This window comes from Xenopus laevis, chromosome 2L (genome assembly GCF_017654675.1).
Source record: "Xenopus laevis strain J_2021 chromosome 2L, Xenopus_laevis_v10.1, whole genome shotgun sequence".
Classification (NCBI taxonomy): domain Eukaryota; kingdom Metazoa; phylum Chordata; class Amphibia; order Anura; family Pipidae; genus Xenopus; species Xenopus laevis.
Window position 1 is genome coordinate 89138070 of NC_054373.1, and position 24581 is coordinate 89162650.

Consider the following 24581-nt stretch of genomic DNA (forward strand, 5'->3'; position numbering starts at 1 on the left):
GCACTCTCATCACTTTTACATTCACTTGTTTTAAAGGTTTACTTATCCTTTAGATGCATTAATAGAATCTGCTATCACAAAATCACCATGTAGAGTATTCCACAACCTCACTGTGAAGAACCACATATGCTGCTTCAATTAAAGTTCTTTTCCTGTAGTCTGAAGGGATGGCCTCTGGTGACTTGAGCCCCAAATGCGCCAGTCTGACCCTGTACCCCAACCTTGCCCTAATAGAGTAAAGAGGTTGTTCACTTGCCAAACAGTAAATAACCAGTTGTTTTCAGATTGTTCACCAGAAATAAAATACCTTTACATTTTTTATTTTTCCAAAATTGAACTTTAAAGTTCATGCTTTTGGTGTTTCAGTCTGGCCTTTCAGTAATCGAGGTGTAAATTCTGACACATTACAATTTGCAACATCAGTTGATATATTTCTCACCATCTGTGTAATATTAGCAACTATTATATCAGTTATAACCACTACATTTAATTAAAGACCCTAGAAATGTATCAATGTATGTATAATTTAGAACAGTTTTCAGAGTGGATGACCTCCCTCCCAGAGCTGCTTTAGAAAGGCACAAGAAGGTGAAATATGAAATTTTAAACTTCAATATTAGAAAAATGGTCACAATAGAAAATAGAAAGTAATTGAAAAAAAGTTTTTATTTCACATTTATATTAGTGCATAACTTTTCTAAATAGAAAGTACTGTTAATGCCCACCTCCAGGTCATTAATAAAGAAGTTGAAAAGCAAAAGACCAAGTACAGAGCCCTGTGGTACTCCACTAACAACACTGGTCCAATTAGAAAATGTTCCATTTCCCACCACTCTTTGTAATCTATCATTCAGCTAGATCTCTATCCAAACATGGATGGGATCAAGTTATGGTATCTATGCTATGATTATATTAGTTAGCCAATAAAGGTATCACCTTTATTCCACTTGTGTTATCTTTTTATTTCAAAAGGGTTGCCCTGCAACATTTGCAACATTTTTACTGGCTAACACGGTACATCAACAGTATCTTATAAAGAAATACATAAGCACTATTCACGCATACAGTATGAGCTGTTTGCTATCTAGCCACAAGGGGCATGATCTTCCTACAATTACTAACAATCTAGTGGTAGGTCCACTTAGACTGGTCACTCATTTCATACCTACAGATGAAGCCACTTGGATTTGTGAGTTAAATGCGTCATGACTCAGGGGTAATTGAAGAAACTGTGTTATCTTAAGTCATCTTAACTCATTTAATGCATTTAACCTTTTCATTAGCATACCAAAGCTCCATTGTTCACAATGGTGAATGCTTTAATTAGATGGGTTGTTGTGACACAGTTTTCTGTGTTAAATGAGATAAATGGGATATCTGTGTTTAGTTATTCTGTGTCAAACAGACAAACCAAAGTGGCTGCATCTGTACAGTAAACTCACTTGGATATAGTCAGCTTTTAATGGGGTCAGTAGACAGAGCCCTTAGGAATCCAAATAAACCTAGGTACCAAGTACATTGGAATACTAGTCATGAACCATGTAGCATGCTGCAATGGGAAGTTACTGTATTTGTATCCTTGATTTACTTACATTTCATATACAAGTGTCTCTAAATAGAATGTATGGAGCTCTAAAGAAAATATGTCCCAGCATGTTAAGAATTTTAAGAAACAAAGAGGCTTATGCTTTAAAAGAATATTTATGTATTTCCAGAAAAATATGTGTTTTAATACATTGAAGATTCTTTCAAAGAAGAGGAACATTTTCTTTAGCTTTATATTTTCCGGCAACATAAAAAAAAATCATATTTCAATTACTAGAGAAGGGCGACTAGCTGTCGGTGCACTGCTAGACAGTTCTAGCAAAGTAATATTGTAAATGGAGTCAAACTGTTTTTACAGCTGCTTACTAATAACAGCCCTTAGGTTTTCTGGATGATATACAGTCAGTCCAGTAAATCACACTGCATCCAGGCAATTGATCTTTTCATTTGAGATTTCATTAAATAAGTGACAACACATAAATACATTTTACCTTACAGTAAATAACACTTTCATTCTTATGCCTACTGTTTATAATCATATTCAAAATACCCCTGTCTATGTTGTATATTTTGTAGACCCCAAACATGTTTATCATAAGAGTGAAATGCTTAATTGTTTTTTGTGTAGTATAATAAAATGAGTGTGTAATGAAACACACGATAAACAAAGGAAGGACTAGCAAGATTGTAGACAAGGACCTGGATCAGAATATAGAAAGAGAGCATCTAGAAAACCCTAAGATCCCTTTGCCCTGTCAATAAGATGTTATTTCCAAACAGTGCAATTGTCCATAGTATAGTGTATTTTTTTAATCTAATTTGTTAAAAATTGTTTTGGAAATACAATCTGTCAAAAAAGGAAATTTGTAAACAGACAAAAAGTTATTAGTTCCTTTAGTATGAACTATAGATGGTTACACAAGAAGGAAGCATAAGGGAAAATGGTTGGCAATGATTTCAAATAACAGCAAATTACTACATGTAGTCCGAAGCAGCACTGCTAAGAAAGCTTGCCAGATGACTATAGTTTTACTTGTTAGAGAATGGAAAAATAGTGCAGATTTGCTTTATATGTTCTGTGCATAGGGAGAGTGGATAAAAAGCTTTCAAATGACTTGATGACCAGATAAAGTGTGACAAATTGGAATTCTTCCTTACTTATAAAATATCTACCTATTGGGAACAAGAAAGTATAATTTTTCTGGCTCCTGGAAACATAAATGCTAAGGCTGATATCAGTAGCTATGATATTCACTCAATATACCCTTTTTCAACTGAAATAAAAAAAAAAAAAGTATAATAAACTTAAAACTGTGTCCATGTGACTATGACTAAGCTACTCTTCCTGTGGTTAGCACAGGATTGCACACCACTCATTCCAACCCAGTAATCAATATATGAGCAAACAAGGAGTGTAGCCATTAATAATCTACTCCCACAATGATTTATTGGCAGGATTAAATCACATAGCCCGAATTCACTTTGTAGGATTTAAAACAGAAATCATAAAAAATGACCATACCATAATTATTTTCAGAAAATCATACCAAAGTTACAAATTAGTTAAATCGAACATAAGCCATGCCATAATAAAAAGATGTAGGCAATGGTGTTTAGTGACACATAAACAATTAAAACAGCTTGGTTGAAGGTGCCCAGAGGCATTACGAGGTCTATATCTATTAAAAATGGCACATCTCATCAACTTCTCTGTTATGGGCACTTTTATGATTTAGTCAAGAAAACATCTATGTGCTGATAATTAAAGTAATCACTGTAAGCTTTCCTATGACATGTAATAGAAGCTATCACAGCCCTTATGAATCTCATGTTTGGTGAACCTCCCAAAATGCCTCACTTGCCAAAGGCAAGGTAAAAGAGGATTAGTCGTGTCGATACAGTAAATAGGAAATTTCAATTGTCCACTTAAATTTATTGACTATTGAAATTTCTTTTCATAACTAACAATGGTAAATGTCCACGCAGCTGCAGCATTAAAATAGTTTATTTTCCAAACCACAAAGGATACCATATGTAATATTTAGCTAACGACTATGTAGGCTTGCATACGTTAGTGATTTTCATGTTTAATAATGGGAAGAATTAACAGGGTGTAAGGTCCATTCGCGCACGAGCGTCAACATGGACGCGGACGTGAGCGCATCGGAAACTGTCGCGCGCCGAGGCGGACGCGGGCGACGAAACGGCCGCTGACGCAATGGCGTGCGGCGTGATGACGCTGGCGTCTTCACGTTTGGCGCCAAGACATTTCCTTAAAAAGACGCTCTGGAAAAGGATCCTTGCTTGGTTATAATACTAGCTCCTTGATGTGACTTGATTCCTGATTTTGGTTTGACCTTCGGCTTGTTTCCTCAGACTTCTGATTGACTTCTACCTGCTTGACCCCTTGCCTGTTATTGGACCTCGGTTGCTATCTGCCTGCCCCCGACCCGGCTTGTTTTCGGTTACGCACGAACTCTGCCTGCCTCGACCTCGGCCTGCTCCTGACGATTCTTCTGCTTACTCCTTGGTACCCCGCTTCTGGCTAAATCTGGGACTGTTGGCCACTCCTTGCCTCCTCACATCTGGACTCGATAACCCAGGCTTGACAGTATAACCAAGCCTAATGGAGTCCAAAGAGGAGAGGTCGGTTTTGAAGACTATTTCTCAGCAGATCGCTGGTCTAGCTCAAGCTGTCCACGAGTTACAAGGCGGCTATCAAGTTATGCAAGATCAGCTACAAGCTCTGCAAGAACCAGTGACTCATCCGCGTTCTGCTTCGGGTCCTTCCTTCTTGTCTCCTGAGGATTCTGGGGCCGGCTCTGGATCTTCCTCTGAACCCAAGGTGGCTCTACCTGACAAGTTTTCGGGGGATAGAAGCACCTACAGGACTTTTATTAATGGGTGCAAACTCCTGTTCACTTTGAAGCCTAGAACATATGCTACTCAGCAGGCTCGTGTGGGAACGATGATCACCCTTCTACAAGGACAACCCCAAGCGTGGGCCCACCGCTTGATGGAACAGGACAGTCCTGTCCTAGCTACTACTGAGACTTTCATTCAAGCTTTGGGCGCAATCTATGAGGATCCTCACCGCATTGACACAGCGGAAATTGCCTTGGGAGCTCTTCGCCAAAAACAGAGACCGGTGGAGGATTATATTGCCGAATTTCGGAGTTGGGCCCCAGACACTGAGTGGAATGACAGAGCTCTAAAGAGACAGTTCCGCATTGGGCTGTCCGACGGTCTTAGAGATGAGTTGGCTCGAGTAGGTATTCCAGATACCTTGGAAGAGTTGTTTCAGCTGGCGGTTCAAATTGACCGAAGACTGCGAGAGGCAGCTTGAGAAGGTGCCAGTTAATTCTTCACCGTCTCCTTCATGGGTCATTCCTGTAGCTCCGCCTCCCATCCATCAACCAGCCCCCTCCGCTGTCTCATCAGAGTCTGAACCTATGCAGATTGGTGTGGCCCGGGGAGCTTTGTCAGCTGAGGAGAGACTTCGCCGCAGACGTTTAAATCTGTGCTTGTATTGTGGCCAATCTGGTCACTTCCTTCGAGTCTGCCCAACTCGCCCTAAGGGTAGTACATCTGTTAAATCATCTTCAGTTTATAATTCCTCAATTCCAACGAACTCTTTTGTGACTATTCGTCTTTCTTTACAGATGGGTCCAAGAAAGATTGAGGTTGACGCCATTGTGGACTCTGGGGCTTGTGGCTGCTTCATGAACAAGACTTTTGCTACACTGCATAATCTTCCGTTACTTCCCAAGTCCCAGCCACTCAGTATTAAATTGGCAGATGGTTCCTTGATGTCTTCTGGCTCAATTCTTCATGAGACTCCACTTTTTGTTGCTTCCCATGTTAAACATTATGAGGAAATAAAGTTTGATGTGATGGATTCCTTGTTGTTTCCTGTGATCCTGGGTCTGCCTTGGTTGAAACTTCATAATCCTTCTATTGACTGGCACACTGGTTCTCTGATATTTAACTCTTCTTTTTGTCTACAAAACTGTCATACAATTCTCCGTTTGAAGGAGTTCATTCTTCTGGATAAAGGTGAACTTCAAGCAATTCCTCCTGTTTATCATGAGTTTTTTGATGTCTTCAATGAAAAGGGAGCTGATTCTCTTCCTCCTCATAGGGACTACGACTGTCCTATAGATCTTCTCCCTGGAGCTCCTATCCCGTTTGGCAGAATTTATCCGCTCTCTGAGCCTGAACTTCAGACTTTGAAGAAATATATTGACGAGAATTTGGAAAAGGGGTTTATCCGAGCCTCTACATCTCCCGCTGGTGCAGGAATATTCTTTGTGGAGAAAAAGGATCATTCCTTAAGACCTTGCATTGACTTCAGAGATCTTAACAAAATCACGGTCAAGAACCGATATCCTTTACCACTTATTTCAGAACTTTTCCAGAGGTTGAGTCAAGCTAAGATTTTTTCAAAGTTGGATTTGAGAGGGGCCTGCAATTTGATTCGAATCCGCAAGGGAGATGAGTGGAAGACAGCTTTTCGTTCACGTTATGGGCATTTCGGATATACGGTTATGCCATTTGGTCTTTGCAATGCCCCTGCTACGTTCCAAAATTTCGTGAACGATATTTTCCGCGATCTGCTTGATCAATTTGTTATTGTTTACTTGGACGATATTTTGATTTTCTCTTCTTCTCTGGAACAACATCGTGTACATGTCAAAGAGGTTCTTTTACGCTTAAGGAAACATAAGCTTTATGCGAAGGCCCCCAAATGTGAATTTGAAAAATCCTCCATTGAATTCCTGGGTTTCGTTGTGTCTGCTTCTGGGGTCTGCATGGATGTAAGCAAGGTGGATGCGATTCTTAAGTGGCCGCCTCCCAAGGATCGAAAGGGGGTGCAAAGATTCGTGGGCTTTGCTAATTTTTATAGAAGATTCATTAAAAAATTTTCTTCTATAATCAAACCAATCACGGACTTAACCAGTCTCAAGAGAAAATTTTACTGGTCTTCTGAATCACAAATTGAGTCACAATTGAGAAATTAAAGACACTTTTTATTTCTGCTCCAATTCTCATTCATCCTGAATCTTCTAAGCCTTTCTTACTCGAAGTTGATGCCTCTGAAGATGCGGTTGGGGCAATTATTTCCCAAAGATCTGGAATTAAGGACAGTGTTCACCCAGTTGCCTTTTTCTCTAAGAAGCTCAGTCCCACTGAAAGAAATTATGGTGTGGGTGATCGAGAGTTATTGGCCATTAAGTATGCTTTAGAGGAATGGAGACACTTATTGGAAGGTGCGTTACATCCAATTTTAATTTTTACGGATCATAAGAATCTTGAGTATTTAAGATCAGCCAAACGCCTAAATCCTCGCCAAGCTCGTTGGGCCCTGTTTTTCTCGAGGTTTCAGTTTCACATTACTTATAAACCGAGTTCCAAGAATGTGAAGGCTGACGCGCTGTCCCGTCAATTTTCTGAAGTAGAATCAACAACTCCTCCAGCTACCATTCTTCATTCAAAGAACTTTCTGCTACTTCAAGCTTCTTTTCTCAAGAAGGTGGAGGAGACCCAGCAGTCTGTTGAAGATTATCCTGATTCTAAGTTGTTACATGTAAAGGATGGTGTCCTCTTGTTTAACCAACGAATCGTGGTTCCTCCCTCACTTCGGGCTGAAGCATTGAGTTTTATGCACGATCACCCTTTGGCAGGTCACTCTGGAATAAGGAAGACGTTAGATTTGGTGAGGCGGTTCTTCTGGTGGCCATCAGTAGTGAAAGACTGTATTTCTTACGTTCGTTCATGTGAGAATTGTGCCAGGTCTAAAATTTCTCACTTTAAACCAATAGGTCTTTTGAAACCACTACCACCTCCAGAGGCACCTTGAAGTTCCATTTCCATGGATTTTATTGTGGAACTTCCTCTTTCCAATAAACATAATACTATTTTTGTGGTGGTGGATCGTCTCACAAAGATGGCTCATTTCATTCCTCTCCCTCATCTTCCTTCGACTTCTGAGACTGCGGATGTTTTCATCAAAGAGATTGTTCGGCTTCATGGATTGCCTCGAGAAATCATTTCGGATAGAGGCACTCAATTTACATCCAAATTCTGGTCTGCTCTCTGTAAAGCTCTGGGAATAGTGTTAATTAAATCCTCTGCATACCATCCTCAGACTAATGGACAAACAGAGAGAACGAATCAAACTTTAGAACAATACATTCGATCTTTCTCAATTGGGTTTCAATTCTTCCTCTGGCTGAATTTTCTTACAACAACACCATTCATTCATCTACGAAACAGACGCCTTTCTTTTCTAATTTTGCATTTCACCCTACCATGTTTCCTGGCCTTTTTCCGGAAGTATCTCTTCCTTCGGTCCAGGATAGACTTACATTTCTGAGGGAGAATGTTGAGATGCTTCAACACATGATTCGCAAGGCTCAACTCCAATTTAAAGTTTTTGCTGATCGAAGACGAGGAGCAGATCCAAACTTTCAAGTAGGAGACAAGGTCTGGTTAGCCACTACCAATCTTCGCCTTCCTCATCCGTCAAAGAAGTTTGCCCCTAGATTTGTTGGGCCTTTTTCAATTAAAAGATGTGTTAATTCAGTTACCTTTGAACTAGAACTTCCGGGGTCCATGAAGATCCATCCAGTTTTCCATGCTTCCTTATTGAAGAAATTTCATTCTAGTCCTTTCTCCTGCCAGCATCCTGTTCCTGTTCCCCCTGTCGTTTGTCAAGAAGGGATTGAGTTTGAAGTGGAACAAATTTTGGATTCTCGGCTTCGTTGGGTGAAGTTGCAGTATTTGGTCAAGTGGAAGGGGTTTTCTGTTGAAGAGAATTCTTGGGAACCGGTAGGAAACATCCACGCTCCTATGCTCATCAAAGCTTTCCACAAGAGCCATCCTGAGAAACCATCCAGAGGTGTCCGGAGGCCACCCCTCAGGGGGGGGCAATGTAAGGTCCATTCGCGCACGAGCGTCAACATGGACGCGGACGTGAGCGCATCGGAAACTGTCGCGCGCCGAGGCGGACGCGGGCGACGAAACGGCCGCTGACGCAATGGCGTGCGGCGTGATGACGCTGGCGTCTTCACGTTTGGCGCCAAGACATTTCCTTAAAAAGATGCTCTGGAAAAGGATCCTTGCTTGGTTATAATACTAGCTCCTTGATGTGACTTGATTCCTGATTTTGGTTTGACCTTCGGCTTGTTTCCTCGGACTTCTGATTGACTTCTACCTGCTTGACCCCTTGCCTGTTATTGGACCTCGGTTGCTATCTGCCTGCCCCCGACCCGGCTTGTTTTCGGTTACGCACGAACTCTGCCTGCCTCGACCTCGGCCTGCTCCTGACGATTCTTCTGCTTACTCCTTGGTACCCCGCTTCTGGCTAAATCTGGGACTGTTGGCCACTCCTTGCCTCCTCACATCTGGACTCGATAACCCAGGCTTGACACAGGGCTATAGTAGAGGCTGCTGAGATTGTCCTCATAAAAAATATTATATGCATATACATATATATATTTATAAATGCACAGTATTATGCTTTTATAATTTATTTAAAGAAACAGCATGTAATTTACAATATAGATGATTGGCCTTCATAGGCATCAGAGAAGGGCATGTTATGCAGACATTTCCATTTGGTGATGCCAGTCCCCTGCAGTTATCTGTTAGAGAGAATAAAGAATCAGCATGTATTCGCTACAGATCTGCCAGTTACTAGTACATTTCATTTTATTTGAGATAAAACCATGTTGTTATAATGAATGATGAGCATGTTTTTGTTGTTCTTAGGATGGCGATAAGTGAAAGGTTGGTATTTGGGAACTAATATTATTCTTTATTTATATTGCATATTGTACTCAGCATTTACTGCCACAGTGGAGATTACAGTTTAAAGTTCACAACCACAGGAGCACACATATTAAAGGGATACTGTCATGGGAAAACATGTTTTTTTCAAAACACATCAGTTAAAAGTGCTGCTCTAGCAGAATTCTGCACTGAAATTCATTTTTCAAAAGAGAAAACAGATTTTGTTATATTCAATTTTGAAATCTGACATGGGGCTAGACATATTGTCAGTTTCCCAGCTGCCTCCAGTCATGTGACTTGTGCTCTGATAAACTTCAGTCACTCTTTACTTCTGTACTGCAAGTTGGAGTGATATCACTCCCTCCCCCCCAGCAGCCTAACAACAGAGCTATAGGAAGGTAACCAGATAGCAGCTCCTTATCACAAGATAACAGCTCCCTGGAAGATCTAAGAACAGCTCTTAATAGTAAAAGCCAAGTGCCACTGAGACTGATTCAGTTACATTAAGTTGGAGAATTAACAGCCTGCCAGAAAGTAATTCCATCCTAAAGTGCAGGCACAAGTCACACGAGTGGGGCAGCTGGGAAACTGACAAAATGTCTAGCCCCATGTCAGATTTCAAAATTGAATATAAAAAAATCTGTTTGCTCTTTTGAGAAATGGATTTCAGTGCAGAATTCTGCTGCAGCACTTAACTGATGCGTTTTTCCATGACAGTCTCCGTTTAAGCTTAATTTGTAAAAGGAGCCAATTAACCCACCTGTTTATATATTGTGGTGGAAAATCAGAATAACTGGAGGAAGCCCACACAGACACAGTGAGAAATGTAAAGTGATCAGAATCAAATCCGGGTCCCCAGCGTTGCCAGTGCTGAAAGCCAGCATTGTTATCATTCACCCCTTCCACAACCTTTTCCTTTTATGTTTTGTTGTCTCCTTTGTGTTTCCCTTTTTAATAGATACATTTTTTTTTTGCTAAAGGTTTGGAAATGTGCAGTTATTTTATTATTCATTATATTATTTTTTACAAAAGATATAGAGCAATGTAATTCCCTGTTCTGTGTTCAGTTGATGTTTAGCAACCTCTAGTGATGAGAAATGTAGTGCAAGAACACATCCAGTCTATAAACCTATTGACCTCATGCCCCGAGAGACTCTTTCCAGAAAAAAAAGAAATTAAAATGCACAGCAATGAATAAACCAAAGAGCCAATGCATCATGGCAAGAAGCAAAGCTGGCAGCACTACAGCTTTTGCTGCATTAAAATATCTTTTAGGTTTAATTAAAAGGAGTATGCAGTAGAAGCATTAACTCATTTTGCCGGCCATGTCCCTCTACTGCCTCTACTTCTGTGCCCTACAGAATCAAGATAAAATAATACCCCACAGCAGGATATCCCTTTAGCTCGCACAAATGAATGCACATCTAGATTGTGCCCTTCACTGAGAGGAAGGGTAAGATCAAGGCGTAATTGGTGCTTTTTATAGCTGTGCTTTATATAATGCAAAAATGTCTATTTCGGAATAGATTTAGCCCATAGAATGAGCTATGCTTATTAGAACATGTTATTGACAGCTGTTGGTAGAGAAGCAGATTTATTTAATGACCTTCATTCTTAACTTCAGTTCAGGGAAGTCATTGGCTGAAGAATTTGGTGTTTTGCAGGTCGTTGTAAGCATTAAGTTAACCTTTAATTATTCACGTGACATTCATAGAATTAAGTATCAGTATTACACAGATAATGCTATAATTTACCCTTTTACAAAAAGTTTTGTTCACTGTACATATTGTAAGTCCCAGTTAAGTAATGAGTCAATAATAAGACAACTTGCATTCCCATGTTAAAACTCTAATTGCATTTTTTTTTACATATAGGCCAGGTTCAGTCTGATGTGTCATGGGGGAAAGAGAGATTAGGAAACTCTAGAATAGGGAAGGAATAAAGAAATTTATAGCACTCGGCACTGGGGCTATATTAGGCAGAACACCTGGTTCTTGCCTCCAATCCAGGAAATCAAAAATAAACACATGCTTAGAGGCCACTGAGAGCAAGATCCATGGGGTTGGTAAGAAAAATTGATCCTCAGGAGTTTTTATAACTCACTCACGTTTCCTAGTATTGATTGCATATTTTTTCTCACATTTCTGCATATTTTTTCACTCAGGTTTTTTCTACACATTGAGGTTTTTAGGTTTTAGTATATTGCCATTGCCATTAGTGACCTGAGGGGAGAGGGCATCTGGGTCATAACTAGTGATGGGTGAATCTGAGAAAAAATTTGTGAAACTGTGAAAAATTTTGGAAACGCATTAAAGTCAATGGGTGTCCGAATAATTTTGACGCACGAAAAGTTTTATGCGCAATGCAATTTTGCGGAAATTCGTTGCGAAGCCATGACTGCCAAATAAATTCGCCCATCACTAGTCATAACTGTTTGCTTTTGAATTTGTTACAGATCAATTATGTTATGTTTTGGGTAGCCAAGGATGAGGTGAGTATAACAGCGCTTTACTAGCAGGCTCTCATGCAGCCATTACACAACAGGAATTATGCACGGTATAAGTCTTGAGCACAGTGACATCTACAGGCCATCTGTATAAGAGAGATGTAAAGTAGAAAGTTGGGTTCTGGCTATTATGTTAGACATCCAGTCTCTCCAGACTTTTTTGGTTAACTAACTATATTTGAAACATTTGTTTTTTATTTTACGCAGCCTATCTATTTACCCAGTTTTTATTTTTACGCTGAACTTTTTGTAACCGACTCTCAGGAAGGTTCTCTTATTAACCACTCTGTACAAAAAAGTCTTTAGGTCTCAATTACTAGCATCATTGCAATCTGTACAACATGGACACAAACTGACATTATTACTGGCACTGTAGTGTTTTTTCTCAGAATCCCGACATAATAGTGTCGGCAAGTTTTGATTGCATTTTGCTGCTACCAAGGATCTACTGCCCCTTGGTGCAGCTATGCTGTGAAGTCAGAAATGGTTTTATCATATGAAATTAGTTGCAAGACAGTTGCATGTGGGGGCACAACACAGTGGTGCAACTATAGGAGGCAGGCCCTGTGGCCCGGGGGGGGGGCTGACTGCAGTGTCTGCTTCCTCTATAGCTGTAAAGAAATCCCTCTCCCCTACTGCTCTCCTGTATGAGCGTGAGTGGGGGAAGCAGGGGACTTGAGTGGGAAGGTGGAGAGTGGGTGGTTGGGCCTGTAAGGTTTGAAGTATACGCCAGGCTCCTATGGAGACCTGTGTAGTCATACTGCTGCTTTGCAGCATGCATGTTATGCAGCAAAGTAGGCATAAGCTGTGTTTTGGTGCCAGACCAAATATAGAACAGCATGTATTGAATTGAAATGTTTTGCTTTGTACTTCCATTAGGAAATTATATCTTTTATATGTGTATACTGCTACACATACACTGAAAACATAGGGCATCAGTAAGTACCCTCAGCAAAATAAAATAATATCACAAATACAACAGTATCATATATAAGTACCACTTACTATAATGGTTGTAGTTAAAATCTAAACCTCTGCAGCATGCTTAATTGTTACATAGAGTCCTTCCTTGGCAAGGATTTGCATATGAGAGCTTCAGTACATACTATACAAGTAAACTGCCTTACCCCATGGTGGGATCTATTGTAAGATCATTGGCTTTTTAACAGAAAATGAGCTGGTTCAACTCCCAAGCATCAGCAGTACAGCTGCTTTTCTCCAGATATAGCACACATACTTTTCCACATGTGGCTGTTCTTGTTAATAATGCAAAACCTTCAGCCCTTCCAGGGTTTCCTAATGGCCAGATGGCATTTCCAGCCTGAGGCAAATTTATAGATGTGTAATGATGATACTGGCATCCGCAAATACTAGCAACCACACCACAAAACCAACACAGTACAACTCTAACACTCAGCAGAAAGATGCATTTTGCTAAAACTGACTCACAATAAATATTAGTTGCTTGCTTATGTGTCATTACATTACATAAGATCATTACAGCAAATACATCATGGAAGGATTGTAGGGATACATACTGTCTATACTGTAGAGAATTTTCCATATAATTAGCCAGTAATTGAAACTCTCTTCAGCTTTAATCACCTGTACTTAATCTATAGAACTAGAAAATTTGAAAGTAGACAAAGTAGATATTTATTTGCTCTAATTATCTTGGGCAAAGCATCCCTCTTATTTTGTTCTGAAGGATATCAGTTCCTGTAGGTAAATAAAATGTTTTCTGCTTTAACCTTATGATGTCATGAATCTGGTCATGATTTGTGATGAGCAGACATGGATGACCTATATGTATGTATGTATGTATATATTTATTTGTAAAGCGCTGTTAAGGAGCCGCAGCGCTGTACAGTGCATAAAAGTACAATATATATAAAAGTATACATGGAGAAGACAAATCTCATAATAAATATATACAGAATCATAGGACAAAGAGCTTAAGTGTATGTGGTAAGAGACACAGTGGGAAGGAGATCCCTGCCCTGTAGAGCTTACAGTCTAAGTGGATAAAAATATGGATGAAAAAGATGGAGTGACAAAACGTCCATTTTGTGCAAAATAACTTGCTGCAAAAATGGCCTATTGACTGCAATATATTTTCACATATATTAAGAAAAGTTGCTTCCTTTTGCTTTTTTGGTAAAGTGAAACATAACAGATTTGCTCATCACTACTAATGATGGTATCAAATCTGATGGTTTGGCAAAAAACCTTTTATGTTTAATTACAGACCCACTGACCAATGCTTTTTTGTAGAATTTTCGTTGTTCCGCAAATTTTGGGCGAAGCAAAACGGGACGGATTTGCCCATCTTTAATGGTGTAAAAAAGATTAGATTACATTTCCAGTTTGAAAGAAAGTTACATTTAAAGGGACCCAGCCCCTTCAACTTCACTCATGACATGGAAAAAAATTTGGGTCACATCCTCCGGGCCTGGCCATGGGATCTGTTTTTTCTATAGTTACTCCACTGTGTGCAATGAATAGGTCTTCTGCTGAACATGCTTACATACTGTGCCTGCTGTCTCAAGCATACAAACTCTATGGTTTTTGTTATTTCTTCAGCTAACAGGTAAATTGAAGCTACTCCATATTTGGTCCTTGCGACCTTGTTACATAAGCAGTATGCAGCTCTTTCCCATCACCCCTGTGGGTATACCGAAAATCTACTATCTTCTATGTATGCATAATGTGCATATGAGCAATCTAGCGTGGCTCACCCAGCTGCAAATTTAAGTGTTATGCTGGAATGCACTCATTACGATAATGATCAATAATTTCCATATTAAGCCTATTGCTTCCTTTTCTATAATGGAATTGGGAGGTAGAAGTAAGCCTGAAGTTGTTATGCAATCAGATTCTCTCATTTACTTGAGGTACTTTTTATGCACAACTGCAAAAATTTATTTTTCTCTGTGATAATAAAACAGTACCTTGTATTTCATCTTAACTAAAACATCAGTAATACTTATTGGAGGCAAAATAATGTTATAGTGTTTAATGCTAAAATTATTTTTTAGTAGACTTCAAATATGAAGATCCAAATTACTAAACCCTAGGACCTGAGCTTTCTGGATAACAGGGCCAATACCTGTATATGTAATTATAAGGATATCATAAAAATGTACTGTTGTTCACATTTACAGTACCCAGATCTCCAACCAAAAGCTGTTTTTATTTAATTTTTGAATACAGAAAATACGTAAATGCAATTATAGCAACTTTCCAATATCCATTTAATTAAAAACATGAACGGCTTAATGTTACTTGTAAATGTAATTGATAGCAGCGTTTGTTCATCCCTTTTTTTTCTTTCGTTCTAAATCTTGAAACAATGTAGTCTGTCGGTTCTCTTCTAGTTTCAGTAGTCATAACCAGGATTACAAAGGATATTAAAAAAACAGGCAGTTGGACATTTTTGTCTTGGCAAATTTTTTGCTGCGCCGATTGTCTCTGCAGTTTCGAGAAAAAAATTGCAGATGGAGCAATTTGGAATTTTGCCGAGGATCCATGACTGGTGAAAAAAATCATCTCATCACGGTTAATTAATGTATTACACGTTTTTCCACTATGCAAAACAAAGAGATCACCTTTAAAAAATACCAAAACATTATTCATATATTGTATGTTTTGCAAACAAAATTTCTTTTAATATATCTACAGTGTATGTATCAGTTTAATGATTATGCATGCGGTTTTTACAAAATCATATTTTGAATCTATAAATAACAAGCAACAGGGGTCACCTCCTACTTCAAAATAATAAACAAAGCTGTTTGTGGTTCCTTCATAATAATCCAATAACGGATACAACTCGGAGAGAAGCCAATATATAATGAGGGACTTAGATTTTAAAGTGAGGGAAGATTCAGACAGATTTGCAAGGGTCTCTCGTTTCTCTTGAAATGTTTTTCTGTGCAATGCCCTTGATATCCTTGAGTTGTGGTTAAGAAAGAAAGTCTTCTAATGTCCTAGGATAATTTGCTGGCTTTATCCATCTGACAGTAAGAAACAAAACACCCTAGTCTAATAAACTGTATGAACCCCTCTCTTGTTTGTTTACTGTGCAGAAATCTCACATCTCGACCTTTGAGAAGATGTGGGCGTTCATGAGCAGCAGGCCGTCGTCGCTTGTTAAAAGTAACGAGGAAGGCATCCAGCGAGTCCTTTCAGCCGACTATGCGCTGCTAATGGAATCAACAGCAATTGAATATATAACTCAAAGGAACTGCAACCTTACTCAAATTGGAGGGCTCATAGATTCCAAAGGCTATGGAATTGGAACACCCATGGGTAAGATGGTTTCATCACACTGTGAGGAATACTAGCATACACAAATTATCTTTGTCTTTTACACAGGATTTTACATCTTGTGTACAAGCTTATAAATGTCTCCTTTTACTGTAATTCTCAGACTTTCACAGTATAGGCATTCAGTAATTAGATTGAGAAGTCAGATCTGCACTGTTTTTCATTGTCCATTGCCGATTTATTGGGCAATACGGTCATAATGTTTTTTTTTTACCTCAATTTGATGCAGAGTTCATCCCAATCTGCACATTGCTTCTTCTTCTTCTCTCTATATAGAATGTCATTAGTCAGCACAGCATAGAAGGATTAAAATACAAAGTCATGACTTTTTATAACACTTTATAACACAATATTTTATAACACATAGTGCAAGGAAGTCACGTTCTGTATATGGTGATTTCCGTGAGTGGCAGAAGATAAATTCATGCCAAAATTCAGGTTCTCTTATTTGCATATCTCTTACAATGTGTTGATTTCAATTTTGCAAAGAATAGACATCTCTTGTTTATCTCATGAATGCTCCATTTTCTTTTATGGGGCAATCTGAAAATAAGTTATGATACATATTTCTCACGGAAATGTATGTGGTTCCCAGTATAAATTCGTCTTATATCACTAAGGTATTCTGCCTAAAATAAATATTAAAGGGTTTGTAATCCCTCCATAAATCTGTCCCACATTAGTTCTCTAACTAATAGTGTTTACATCCCCTTTTAATAAAACACATATTTTCATTAATTAAAACCATAGGCAGAATACATTACACTATGGGGCAAATTCACTAACATTCGTAGTTTCACCAGGCGCAACTTCGCCGCGCTTTGCCGCACTTCGCCAGGTGTAGTTTCGCCAGCGCTCCGCAAATTCACTAAAATCCGAAGTTGCGCTCAGGGGTAGCGTAAGGTTGCGAAGTTGCGCTAGCGTTGATTCGCTATGTAAAGCGAAGTTACGCTAGCGAAGGCTAATTTGCATATGGCGCGAAATTCAAATTTCAATGGAGGAATACGTATCAGCACTACAAATGCCTAGAAAACCTTCAAATCAGCAAATAAAAATTTTATTTTGCCCTACACATGTGCCCACTGTCTAGGTAAGTTGCCATGAGTCAGGAAATGTAGGGGGGAAGGAGGGGAGCCCCAAAAAATTTTTCGATCTTTTTCAGCCTATCACCCATCATGTAGAAAACACGCCAGCGTTTTTTGGGACTTAGAAAAATTTTTTACTTTTTTTGAAACAATCCCTATCTACTCTATTGCGCTTCGCCAGGTCTGAGGTGGCGAAGGAAGTCTAGCGTAAAAGGTAGCGTTCAGTACACTGCGCAAGTTAGTGAATTTGCATAGTTACGTCGCTAGTGAAAATTCGCCTGGCGTAAGGGTGCGAAGTAACACTAGCGAAACTACGCCAGCGTTCGTTAGTGAATTTGCGCAATAACGAAAATGCCAAACGCTAGAGAATTAACGCTAGCGTTCGGCGCTTCGGCGCTTAGTGAATTTGCCCCTATGTATCTAGTTGTGCATAAGATATTTGTACTGAAATTATTAGTACAAAACTTGATGGATTGACTTGCTGTGTATATATATATCTATACTGAACAGTGTTAGACTGGTGAATGTAAAAACTCCAGGGAAAATTGTGTATTGTTGCAGCAAACATTGCATAATGGGTCCCTGGAGTAAAAGGAGGATAGCAGGATGGGCCTTCCATTCCATGCTCCATTAAGTGTTTTGCAGCTGTAGTGGAGAAGTAGAAGCTACTGTAATTAAGTTGTAGTTAAAAGGAGGCGTGAGACTACACCTCAGGGCTTCCCCCTAGAGACATCCTTGAGTAGAGGAGGGGTGGGGGCCGTGAAAATGTCCTTGAGTGGAGGAAGTAGTTTGTGTGTAGCTGGGAGAGAGTGATTCTCCACTGAGTTGGAGAGAGCTCCAAAAGGACTGGAGAGAGGAAAGTAGAAACCACTCACAGGAGACAAGAGTGTCTAGAGTAAGCTACAGAAAGGATTCTGGTTTCTGTGTACGTCCACGCCAGTGAGGGCTGAAAAACATGAGTCTGTGTGAACACCAGTGAGGGTGTTATAGCGGGACTGTTAATGCTTATGTGAAGTAAATGTGCTGAACCTGCTCGTTGGGGCTCATTTATCAACAATGGGCAAATTTGCCCATGGACAGTTACCTATAGCAACCAATCAGTGATTAGCATTTTAAAGCCAGCTGTAAATAGAACAATGAATGCAGCATATTGATTGGTTGCCATGGGTTACTACCCATTCGCAAATTTGCCCGTGATTGATAAATGACCCCCGTTGTGTTTAAAATAAACTGCATTTGAACGTGAAAAATGGTGTAAGTCTCCATTTCTGTGCTGAAAACTGTGCCGTGGCTATGGTTTTTGCTACCTGAAGGTGTCAATATATATAATACGCAAGAATGAATATCCTGTAAGTTATATAGTGAATAAAGTACCCCCTCTTGTAAAATATAAGGATATTATTAGTTACCGAGGAGTTTCATGACCATATAAAAACACGAGGCCGAAGGCCGAGTGTTTTTATGCAGGTCATGGAACTCCGAGGTAACTTCTAATATCCTCATATTTTACAACTGGGGGTACTTTATTTATTATAATACACAAATTTTAGTGAGTCATGTGACAGAAATGACATCACTACTCACCGTTTATAACTGATGACATCACTACTCACCGTTTATAAGGATATAATTTACAGGATATTCATGGCTTTTGTGTATTATATCCTTATAAACCCTGCTTAGTGATGTCATCGGTTATAATCGGAGCTTAGTGATGTCATTACTGTCACATGACTCAATGAAACGTGTGTATTATAATAAATAAATAAAGTACCCCTGTTGCAAAATATGAGGATATTATAAGCCACTTAGGAGTTCCATGACCTGTATTCAGCTGTCTACAGCCCTGTGCTTTTATATGGTCATGGAACTCCTTGGTAACTTAATATCATTTTACAATATGGGGTTCTTTATTCACTATACAGTATATACACACGCACATCAGAGAGAGAGAAAGAGTTGCTCTGTTGTTTCCCTCTCTCTACTGTTTCCTTTGCAAGGCTCAGTGCATAGAAAATTATTTCTTTTATCACCAGAGGGTGGTGCTCTGTAATTTATATTTTTTTCCTTACACCATAACAAGAATTCATTTCTGTTAGGGTTGTTACATTTTTTTAAACAAGTTCTTTAATTGGCTTAAAGGAATAAGTGAATTAGTTTATAGATTTCCTTTTTTAACTCTGTACTTGTCTCCTCTAGTAGTGAATAATTACATTTTGTGTAGAGATTGATTTACAATATAGTATAGCACAATGTCTGTTTCCCTTTGACTTTTCTATTTTTATTGTTATTGGTTAAGTGGTACTTATAGTTAAAATAAAAATCCATAAAAAACAAATGAAATCAACTAATAAGGACTCCTTGGCACAAGATAGCATGTGTGCTGGTTAGGAGAGTCTGTTTCTCAATCTATTGTGATGTTTCCATGCCCAGCATACTTGTTGAGTTAGACTTGTGCAGTGAGAAAACTGCAATTTCAAGCGCAATTGTAATTTTTTCCCACAATGCAAATTATGTCCCAGAATTCCAAAGTGGTCACAAGGGGGCATTGTATCTAATGCAATTGAGGTCACTGCATCAAAATGAACACAATTGCACTCACTTGTTGGGCTGGCATCATTTCTGGTGTTTGGCATGATGGTGACATGTGTATCCGATTCTTAAGACACAGTGCTGCACCTATTGATACAAGGTGCTGCAGAAACCCTGGAGCTACTGAATGGTAGCAGTAGCTTCTGGCTTCCAATGTGTCAATAGGCACAACTTGATTCTTAACTGCATTCAGGATGGACTCAGCAGTGCCAAGCACAATTATACTCACAGAGTGCATTTTGACCCAAATACCTTTAATAAATGGTGTTTAACATGCAACTGACTGCAGGGAAATTTGCACAAGTGCAACTGTGATTGCAGACAGTGGCGCAACTAGATATTACTGGGCTCCACAGCAAATTATTTTTCAGGTCCCCAAAATGTCTAGAGGTTGACCTGTTTTACCAATATCCATTGAAATTGTATATGAATTAGGGCCTTAAGGGCCCCTATACCTCCTGGGGGAGGTTATGCCCCTGATCGCAGACACAAATGAGCCCTTTGGATTCTGTTCTAATTGGTCTATGTTGCATCCTACTCTTATGACTCATATTACAGTGGTGCTCATTTATGCACCTAATATCTCTACCACTATAATTGAGCCCTTTTTTTCTGTATTAATCTGCTTAAAAGCAACTCTAGAGGATGCAGACCCCGCGGCCACCAGGGGGCATGGGAACAGGGAGGCCCGGACCATTGGGTCTGCTTTCTCTATAGTTCTAAAGAATCCCTCCCCAGCTGCTCGCCTACCTTTGAGCAGGGACTCCAGGGAGGGATAATGCAGGGAGACATCAGAATGGACTGGCGTTGGATGGGAGAGGGCCAGCGGTGGGCAGGGAGTAGGTGGGCTGGGTGGAAAGTAGGCAGTAGTCTTTAGAGGGGTCCAGTGCATGGCAATTCCTTGCCCACCTACTTCCCACCCCAGCCACCTACTCCCTGTCCACTGCCAGCCCGATCCCATCCCCACCATTCTGATGCCTCCCAGCATCCTGCATCCCTGGACTTATGCCACTGCCAGCTGCAGTCCCGGATTTGTGGTGAGGCCACAAAAGCCCAGGCCTAGGGCTGCAAGTTTTTAGGGGCGGCATGCAGCCGCAACCTAAGGAGCATTGGGGACGCATACTCCTGTACACACATAATTCCCAGTGCTCCAGTGTGTATACAGGTGCGTAGGGTGCACTCGCGAGGGTTCCAGGCACTAGGACCCAGAGGGTCTATATATCTCAGTTCCAAAATAATATATAGATATGTCTATGTTTCAAAGCATTCAAAGAATGTTCTAGTAGGGTATGAGAACATTGCAATAGTTTAAATAAATCCAGTTAATTTAACTTCATAGTCCAAAGCCTTTTTTGGATGGTTGGGGGAGACTTTTTAATTTGCCTTTTCTTGCATTAGGTTCGCCATATCGAGACAGGATCAGTATTGCTATCCTCCAACTCCAGGAAGCTGATGAGATTCACAGAATGAAAGAAAGATGGTGGCGAGCTGGTGGCTGCCCAGAGGAGAAAAATAAAGAGGCCAGTGCTCTTGGAATTCAAAACATGGGGGGCATTTTTATTGTGTTAGCAGGTGGACTTATCCTCTCGGTAGTGGTGGCCATGGCAGAGTTTGTGTACAAGCTTAGACCCGAGTATGATAAATCTCGAAAATCAAATTCGAATTTTTAAATAAACTCGAATCAAATTTGAATAATTTCCTAGTCAAATTTGAAAGTTTTGGCAATTAAAAAAACTTGAAATTTTGAATTTTCAATTCGACCCTTGATAAATCTACCCATTTGGGGCAGATTTATCAAAGGTCGAGGTGAATTTTTGAATGAAAAAAAATCTAATTTCGAGCTATTTTTGTGTACTTTGACTAGGGAATAGTCCAAATTCGATTCGAATTTGAAAAAAAATTCAAAAATTCAAATATCGAAATTTATCATGTACTGTATCTTTAAAAATTTGACTTCGACCATTCACCAACTAAAACTTGCTGAATTGCTGTTTTAGCCTATGGGGGACCTCCTAGAACCTATTTGGAGTAAATTGGTGGACCTTGAAAAATCGAAGTTGTTTTTTGGAAAAACTTTGAATCAAATTCGATCGAATGCACTACAGTTAGGGGTATATTTATCAAGTAGTGAAGTTCCGCCACTAGAGTGAAATTCTGCCACTCTCTATTCATTTCTATGGGATTTTTATAGGCGTATTTATCAAAGGGTGAACTTTCACTTTCACCCATTGATAAATACGCCTTTCAAAATCCCATAGAAATGAATTGAGAGCTGCGGAATCTCACTCTAGTGGCGGAACTTCACTCTTTGATAAATTTACCCCTTAGACTGGTGATTGCCAAACCCTTAAAGCTTCACAATTTCCAGGATATCCTCATAGTGGTACTGATTTACGGATTTATACATATTTTAAATAGTCCATCCAAAATCCTGATATTGTGCTTCTGATTATTTGAAAATTAATCCCATCATTGCATTCAAGTACTGTCGATTTTGGGGATTGGTGTTAAGTCAAAGTCATGGTTCCGGCAATGTGCATTGTAAGCAATGTGCCTTGTGAATTGTCAGCTTCTACAATCCTTTTGGATTTGGGTTTTCTGAAAAAAAAGTTTTTAAAAATGAGTGCTAGATACTGTATGTGGGGTTATGTAATAGAGGGCTCTATGTTTGCCAAGGTGCAGTAATCCTTAGCAACAAATTAGCAGGTAGAGTTTACTGGTGACCAGTTTACAAGTAATTTTAGAGGTTGCTGTGGATAACTGCACCTGGGCAAACTTAGTGCCTTTTCTTACATATGGGGGGATGGTCTAAAATTTCAATGAATGTTCTTTCCATTTGCTATTTTATCTTAGTAACAACCTAAACTTGGGCAAAGCTATTTTTAGAATGATGAAAGATAACAAGTGTAGCTTTATTTACTCCGCCTTCCATTTCCCTACAGTTTGGTTAGCATTTTTCTCCCTCTTGAATTATCGAGGCTTCAAAGATAGAGGCAAGTTTTTTCTGATAATTGTAATTTTGAAGCTGAACAAAACAAGCAGCTTTACAGAATGAAATAGTACAGTATAGCAGCCTATTCCATCAGCAGAATTGTAATTTGCAAAACACACACAAAAGCTGGCACTTTGGAACATTAAATTGTCAAAAAATATGATTAAAACTGGGCATAGATCCCAGCAAAATGTCACTGGTTACAAGCTGACAGCTAGTGCATCACTTTAAGTGGCATTTACTACTTCCAGGGCAAGGAGCAAGTTCAAAAAATTGGTGCAATCTACCATGTTTTCTGCACTTTGAGCCCTGTCCTGCAAGTAGAAGAATTGTTGTAGGTCCCTGCACTCCATTTCAGAGCACAGAGACTTGACGTCTCTCTGTGACTAAAGTGCTGCCTTTGTTTGGTAGTGCTGTACTTTTTTGAGGTTCAGGCAGTGAAGCATGTAGGCATCTCCCCCTAATTTGTGGATCATTCAAGTGCTGCTCTTTGCACCTTGTGCAAGATTTCTTTATATATATATATATAAATATTTTTTTTTTTTTTTTTTTTTAAGATGTAGAGTGAGAGTCAGATCCCAGAGAGGTACCTGCATTATTTTAAATAACCACCTAGAAGCTTGCTTTTGCACCTCTTAGTGCTCATATGTAATAAGAGGCACAAAAACTGAAGCAGATGTGTTTTTTTAACATTTGCTTTTGGGTCAAAGGTTACCAGTTCTCCAATGTTTTAAGTATAAGCTGCATATTGTGAACACTGAGATTTAAGGTTATGCAACTAATTTGACATTTTCATTTCACGTTATTTCGTTAAACGTCATGAAAGAAAAGGTCACACTTCAACAAAAGCATTGAATGCATCAATTGCAAAATGTCTTTTTTTTTATACCATCTCAATTTTTTAAAGCATCACAGCAATAGTATATACTGTATATACTGATTTGCCTTTTATGTTATAGGCATATATGCTTTATAGGAAAAAAAAAAGTTTAAAAGTAATCTACTTACACATAGGCCATGCGCTACCAATTAGATAATGTACAAGGATTGGTCAGTGCAGTTCCCTCATGGCTCATGATCTCACATACTGACAAGGGTCATTAGTTGACATTTAGCTGATCAATGCTGGTGACATTGTTTCATATTCTAAATGGACAATTCACACATTTCTAGAGCCATATCAATGGAAGGAATGATTGTGAAATCATTGCTTAGTGTGTGTTCCTATTCCCCCCCCCCCCACCGTCATCTCCACACTTGATTAATGTACTAAAAACAGATCAGTGGTTGACATTTCTAGATATTGATTTACAAAAAAATTGCAGAAATTACATCACAAGACGGTAAACAACTTAAATATTTCAAGTTACCCTTGAATATTCCTGAATGTTCTTTTTTTCCACGGACATACATGATTCCTAAGATAAAGTGTAAACCATAATGTTCAGCCTGCAAAGAGACATATTTCCCCACCTCCACTAGCGAATGGTCCCTCCCTCAACTTGTCTCATGTTGGAGTGATACTGTAAATTCTGGGACATGAAGTCCCTCTGCTTTTCTGTGGTCGGTGGTGCAAATAAGTCCATAAGCTTTTATTTAAAAGGACAAATAATAGGGACACGCCAATTTGTTATTTATGTACAGTTGTTTATTAAAATGAAAAAAAAAATACATAAAAGAGATAGCAGCTGGTTATCCATTTGAAACAATAATGCTACTTGTGGCTATGCTCTCTGTT

General features: G+C 39.2%; 1 protein-coding gene across 1 annotated transcript in view; it reads left to right on the top strand.

Annotated features, from left to right (window-relative positions):
- The window catches only part of LOC108707504 (glutamate receptor ionotropic, kainate 3), a gene marked incomplete at its 3' end in the record, with an annotated part of 197164 nt that extends 175664 nt beyond the window's left edge, over positions 1–21500 (top strand). Inside the window, exons 14-15 of the mRNA XM_041582147.1 lie at positions 15934–16156; positions 21250–21500. Coding sequence (XP_041438081.1) covers positions 15934–16156; positions 21250–21500 — 474 coding nt within the window. The remainder of the gene's footprint in view (positions 1–15933; positions 16157–21249) is intronic.
- Positions 21501–24581: the final 3081 nt, after the last annotated feature.